Source organism: Morone saxatilis, unplaced genomic scaffold (assembly GCF_004916995.1).
Source record: "Morone saxatilis isolate NCDOM2014 unplaced genomic scaffold, NCSU_SB_2.0 Contig11, whole genome shotgun sequence".
NCBI classification, from domain to species: domain Eukaryota; kingdom Metazoa; phylum Chordata; class Actinopteri; family Moronidae; genus Morone; species Morone saxatilis.
Window position 1 is genome coordinate 19,996,597 of NW_023339663.1, and position 6,107 is coordinate 20,002,703.

The window sequence follows — 6,107 nt, forward strand, 5'->3', positions numbered from 1 at the left end:
TGTGTGTGTGTGTGTGTGGTGGCCCCCTTGCCATATGTGCCCTGTGCTGATTTACAGTGCTAGGGGCCAGTGCACACAAACAAGGCCATGCCTTCATCTGCTGCACACATTGGAGAACAGATAGCCGACTCCTCTCCTAAAAAAAACTCCATTATGAGTTTCTGATTGCACCCATCACTCTTTAATGTAGAGATTCTTCCTGTCTATTTGCATGTGTGCGTGTGTTTGGAGGAGTTGGTGTGGTGTGTGTCCCTGTGTTTCCCTTTACACACTAAAAAACTTGTATTATTCTACTGTGTAACAGATTTATACTACTGATACAAAGCTCAAAGTTCCCCCTTTGCTGAACATTGATCGGCAGAGTGCCATCAACAGGCCTATAAGTTATCTACCTTGCTATTTGATATTAATTTATTGGACTGCCATGTTTAGACTTCTCTCCTAGATCAAAAGGGGTTTTCAATCTTTATGACAGCCCTGAACACTATACAAAACAATTCACCACTGAGGTCTATTGTTTAGCCTTGACCTACTAATTGCTTTTAAGATTGATGACATGTGCTGTCTTGCCAAGTGGTGATTGCATCAATAATTCACAAAAAATACTGATAAAGAGGCAGTTATCGCCACAGCGGGTTTTGGCTCCAAGTTAAAAACACATTTAAGTTTCAGGATGTATGCATCAAGAATCTATTCCACACTAATATTGCAGTCATGACTGTCACCAAGTCTTTCTCAAATTCAAACAGGAAGTAAAATAGAACAAATTGATTGCAACAGAAACTTCTTTCAACCAGTTGAGAAAGTGCTTGGTGACATTTGAAAATATAAAACCCTAGTTGTCTACGTCAGCATGAATCATTGTTACTAGAAAAATCCATTTTTTTTCTGCTTATTCTCCTCAACATCAGCACATTTACCTGAATATAGGAGTATGACCAGGCTTGGGTTTATTCCATGAGAAGTGAGAGGGCACTGAGAGGAACTGTTCCCCAGGCCCATCCTTCTTCAGGCTGTGCAGGGCCTCATCTGAAGGGGAGTCTAGATTAGGAGACATATTTCCTTGGTCATCTAGCCCCAGATCCCCTTTTCCAGTCTGCATTGCTGTTCTGTCCTGTGAGGTCTTCCTTGTCTTGGATGGGATGTCTGCCTCAGAAGGGCAGCACTGGAACGGTGACATTCCTACAGAAGGACTGCCAACCCAGGTGTCCTCCGTCACGCTGCCCCTAGGTGAAGGTCCTGGTGTGGGTGTGGGTGAGTGATGAGGAGACAATGAGGTGGGGTAGCAGATGTCGGCGCTAGAGTGGCGCCTCTTCCCACAGGGTGAGGTGGGACGTGAGGAGGGCCTGGAAGGTGGCCGCGGGCTAAGCCAATTTTCATCGGTGACGCTGGTGCGTGGCGAGTGGCAAGGGGACTGTCGGGGTGACAGAGTGATGGAGTGGGAGTGGTGCACAAAGGCAGGGTGCTGGTGCTGCCAGTGAGGCTGCTCCTCCAAAACTCCGCCGCTGGTTTGAGGGGAGGTGCAGCCTGGGGAAGTAAGAGGGGAGCCCAGGGTGAACCGGGCGGCCGCTTCATTTAGCTCTGAGTCAACATCATCATAGACATGTGAGAATGATTCACAGGAGGAGGCATCAGAGAACCAGCTCCTAGAGGAAAGGCTGCTGCATGGGCTAGGGCTGAGCGAAGAGTCCCGGTAGGAGTGGTCCAGGGGCAGATACAGGTGGTCTCTGGATAGGGGCCTGTCACCGTGGTACTCCCCGTCGGGGCCATTGGCCCTCAGATCCTCCTCATTGGCATCCATCTCCTGCTGACAGCTGGGGGAGATAGAGGTGATCTGGATACTGGGGCACTCAAAGGCCTTCGGTGCCTCCACGGGAGCAGACGGCAGCAGGGGGGAGGTGCCGTACTTGGAGTCGTGTACCTCATAGCTTGGAGGCTCAGATCCTGGTTTGTGTGACTGAAAGCGCGGGGAAGTGCTGATGACCTGCGAGTGGGACTGCATGCCATGACGAGGCAGGCCAATAGACTGGTGGTTGGTGACCATAGACTGGGGCTGGCCCACATTTAGGATGTAGAACGATGTGTTGTCATCAGGCTCCAGATCTAGGAGAAGAAAGGGGAGAGAAGAGTAAGATACAGCAATCTGGAAAATATTTTCAGTTATTACTGCTGAAGGTTGACTTCACTGGGTTCATGAAGAAGTACAATAAAAAGTAATACAAATATACAAAACATACTTATGGTGCAGAATATAGTGGTACATCTAAGGTTGTGTTTTTGCAGATCAACACACTAGTATTCATAGCTTACACATCAGTTATTTGCATCTAACCCACCCTGTAATCATCCCCATGGCAGTGAAAATCGGTCACAACTATAGCAGCCAAGAGTACACAGTGAAAAACAAATAAGGACATGATTTTCATCAAAGAATGGAGCTTGTGTTGGCTCTTCAATCCAGCACATGAGACCCAAAATGAAACAGTTATTATGAAGCCAACCCAAAGTCAACCAAGACAGCATATTTAAGGTGTCGTATATTACTGTTTGGGTTGCTTTATATTTGTGGCTTGGAACTAAGAGAACAGAGAAGTGGTCTGGACTCTCCTCCTGGCCTATTTAACTGTCTGTTGCTTTTAAAAAGGATAAGAGGAGAAGATGGAGTTAGTCATTATTATAAATCCACTTACTGAGCCACACCAGAATTAGGACTTGGCATCTGGTTGCCAAAAATTGCATACATTTATTTGGTCACAGACCCAGGTGCGGTTGCGCCCTGAGTTTGCGCTTGCAATTGAGCCCAGGTTCAGGAAATTAGAGGCCAGAGTGTTGCTGGGTAGCAGGCAGTCATACAGGCCTTGTTCCAAGAGGGATAACCGATGAACAGCACTACTCAGGAAACAAATTCACACAACGGTGCGTGCTGTCGGCTGTCATCACAGCTAGCGCCGGCAGGCTATTTATACCAAAGGTCATCCGGCACAGGCAGTAAGTACACACACAAACACACACACCCACACACAAACAAATAGACAAGAGCCCATTGTCCGCATTGGCACTACTCTGTTAGAGGTTATTGATAAACTTCCAGTTATGCACTGCTGCTCCATTGGGAGTAACCCCTCTTCCCAGTGTTTCACATGAGAAAATTTAATTTCAGACATTTTCACGTTAGAAACACATTAGGAATTGAGAATGGATCTGATTTATCCAGAAACATCAGAATTGTCTTCTCATGCTGATTTTCATTTGTCATAATTAAGTTGTATGTGTCGTGCACTAAGTACAGCAGAGGCCACAACTTTAAAGCTCATTCTTTACTTTTTCGCAGTACCACTCACTTAACCAAAACTCAACTTTAGAACAAAATAAAATACACCATATAACCTATTGCAAATAGTAACACAAAAAATTAAATAAAGCAAGCATTATTTAACACCGGCTTTCCGGTCAGGTCCTGTCTTTGGCCCTCAAGCTATGGTGAATAACTTCTGCTTTAGTGTGAAAGGAAAAGACTAAAAATTAAATCCTTCAGAAAATCTAGCTTAAAACCACAGTATAGTCTGTACAGGAAAAGGTTGTGAAATCATCACACATCACTTCCCCATGTTCTTGAATGGGCCTACCTGTCTACAAATAAGAAACCAACTGAAAAACTGAATAAATATATAACTTAACTACCACAAAACTAAAATCTTTGTCAAACTGTCAAGCACGGAGAAACAGTTAACAATGTTAATTTAAGTTCCCATATTTGTTCCCTGTGACTTTAAACGGTAACATACCAGTGATATGACAGCTTTGTCAAATCAGACATTAAGGGGTAGTCTCAAGGAAATTTCAAAAAACAAAAAAGAAGGTTTTAAGTGTCTGTCCTCCTATCTTCTCTATCCAACAGCAGCAACAGAGGCAGCAGCAGCAGGCTCTTTATTTATAGCTGCTCGGCTTCACACTGGCCCTGCCTGCCTGTCACAAGACCCAGCAGTGGATCCTCTGACGACAGCATCTGACTGACTGACAAGGAGCAAGAGAAGGAAAACAAAGTCGTGAGAAAGAGAAAAGGGAAGAAAAGAAAAAGAAACTTTGTCTCCTGCAATATACACGATACCATGCTCAAAGAAAACCGAAACATCACCGATTGTATTATAGTGACATGAGTTTCTACAATTTTTTTGTTTTATGTGTAGAAAAATATTCCTATCGGCTGTAATCGTAATGATGATAATTATAATGATTATAATAGTAAATCCATTTCATGTGTCTTTCCTTCTTCCTCTATGAACAAAAAAGACAAAAACAACACTTACAATAAAAATAGAAACATTTCTAAAAAAAAATCAAAAACAGGTCTCCAAAGAAGGAAAGCTTCCAAAAGCCACTATCCTAGAGACTCATTCAGAGAGACTATAGGTGTCTATGTGCTGTCCTGATAGAGATGCTTTTCTAAATGGGTGTGACAGGCGAACCATCAATGACTTAATTAGCACAGTTCACTAAATAATAAATAAATAAAAAAGAGATGGACAGAGGACAGCTCAAGCCGGTGATTATGTAAATACTACCAACAGAAACAGGGTTTAACAGTAAAATTGCCTCTCCCTGATATTATACAGTAAGTTAATACTATATTTGTCAAAAATGTGTCATATATATACTGAAGAGATGGATGCAGTGAGGACATTGGTGTAGCTTATTTTGTTAAAGTTTCCTAAGGAGCCAGAAAGCTAGAAATGATGGACAATGAATGCCCAAATGTGCATTCTAATCTCAAAAATGTTTTATTACAATATATATATATATAGATAGATAGCTGTAACAGGCCAAAATCCTCAGTGGTAAAAAGACACATACAATTATACTGGAACATACTTGAAGACATATTTAGAGGATGCCACTGAAACGACATTTTATTGTCAAGAAATGCAGATTATAGGGGGATTGGGGTAGTTGAGCTAGTGCACAAAAACACACGTCAACACCAGCATGTGACTGAAGCAACCAAGCCAGTAATAGCATCATGTGGCAGGTAGGACCTGTAGAGAATAATGAGGAGTTTAAATGTAAAATAGCTAAAAGCAAGAGGTGTTTGTAAGGATCATTATGTGCCGTGGAAAGGTATCAACACCTTGCGTACTAAAGAAATGCCCCAGTAATAATTGGTTTCTGAATTTATAACTTTGATTTTCTGACACGCCGACTGTATCCCTGTTGAAGAATCACACCAAAAAAGCATTAAATGCAGTCATGGTAGGACGGGGGCAGTCCCAGGTGCTGACTGAGTAATGAGCTGCTACCTTAGTAAATTAGGTGCTAATTACAATCAAATTCTGCGTGCAAATTAAGTCGCAATGAAGTGTTCTCTGTGCTTTTATGTTGGTAAATCGTGATGCGTGTGTTAATACGATAAATAACACAGACAAAGACTATACAGTAGTCACAGTTTGTGCCTGGTACATTTTCCCCCACAAGTAATGGCATACCAAAATTGATGTGCTTTGGCATATATTTAAAACCTAAAGCAGAGCCGCAAGTCTACCAGTTGGATTTGGATGAAATGCATGATGCATTAAAATATATATCTTAAAAGCATATTATGCTGTGGGAGTCTTGGACTTTGTATTAGATTCTGTGTTGGCCCGGTGATAGTAATGAGAGCAGTAAGTTGTCTCTGGTTTGTCTCTTTCTCAGTCTCCTCAGATAACAGATTAGAAATCCCTCTGTTGGGTTGACGTACAGTGTCAGTGGTATAACATTCATTTAGTCTGCTTGATTTTAGCAGGTTCAAATAACACATTTTTTATTTGCCATGTCATTTTCCATATTCTGTCATATTCTATTTTTACCCATCATAATACACGATGAAGAGAGGTAAGGGGGCCGTGTTGCACAGATGAGGGTCAGACAGGGGCCGACCATGTTACCTGGCCCACAGCCCTCTCCTTGCCCTGAGATAAGATTAGCCTGCTACCTAAAACCCTCCAGTGTGAGGAAAGGGGTGGGTTGTGGGAAACCCCCTTGTCAGAGCCAAACACCAGTCACCTTAGGATGGTAGGTTCTAGGAGAGGAGAGGAGAGGAGAGGAGAGGAGAGCAGAGCAGAGGAGAGGAG

General features: G+C 42.9%; 1 protein-coding gene across 6 annotated transcripts in view; it reads right to left on the minus strand.

Annotated features, from left to right (window-relative positions):
- nfatc3a (nuclear factor of activated T cells 3a) overlaps positions 1-6,107 on the minus strand; it is a 58,709-nt gene that overhangs the window by 39,586 nt on the left and 13,016 nt on the right. For 5 of the 6 annotated variants that reach the window (XM_035651969.1, XM_035651968.1, XM_035651974.1 and 2 more), the window contains exon 2: positions 921-2,103. In XM_035651969.1, the coding sequence (XP_035507862.1) occupies positions 921-2,103 (1,183 nt within the window). Of the gene's footprint in view, positions 1-920; positions 2,104-3,785; positions 3,906-6,107 lie in introns of those variants that run through there. The other variant, XM_035651973.1, reaches the window with a different exon arrangement.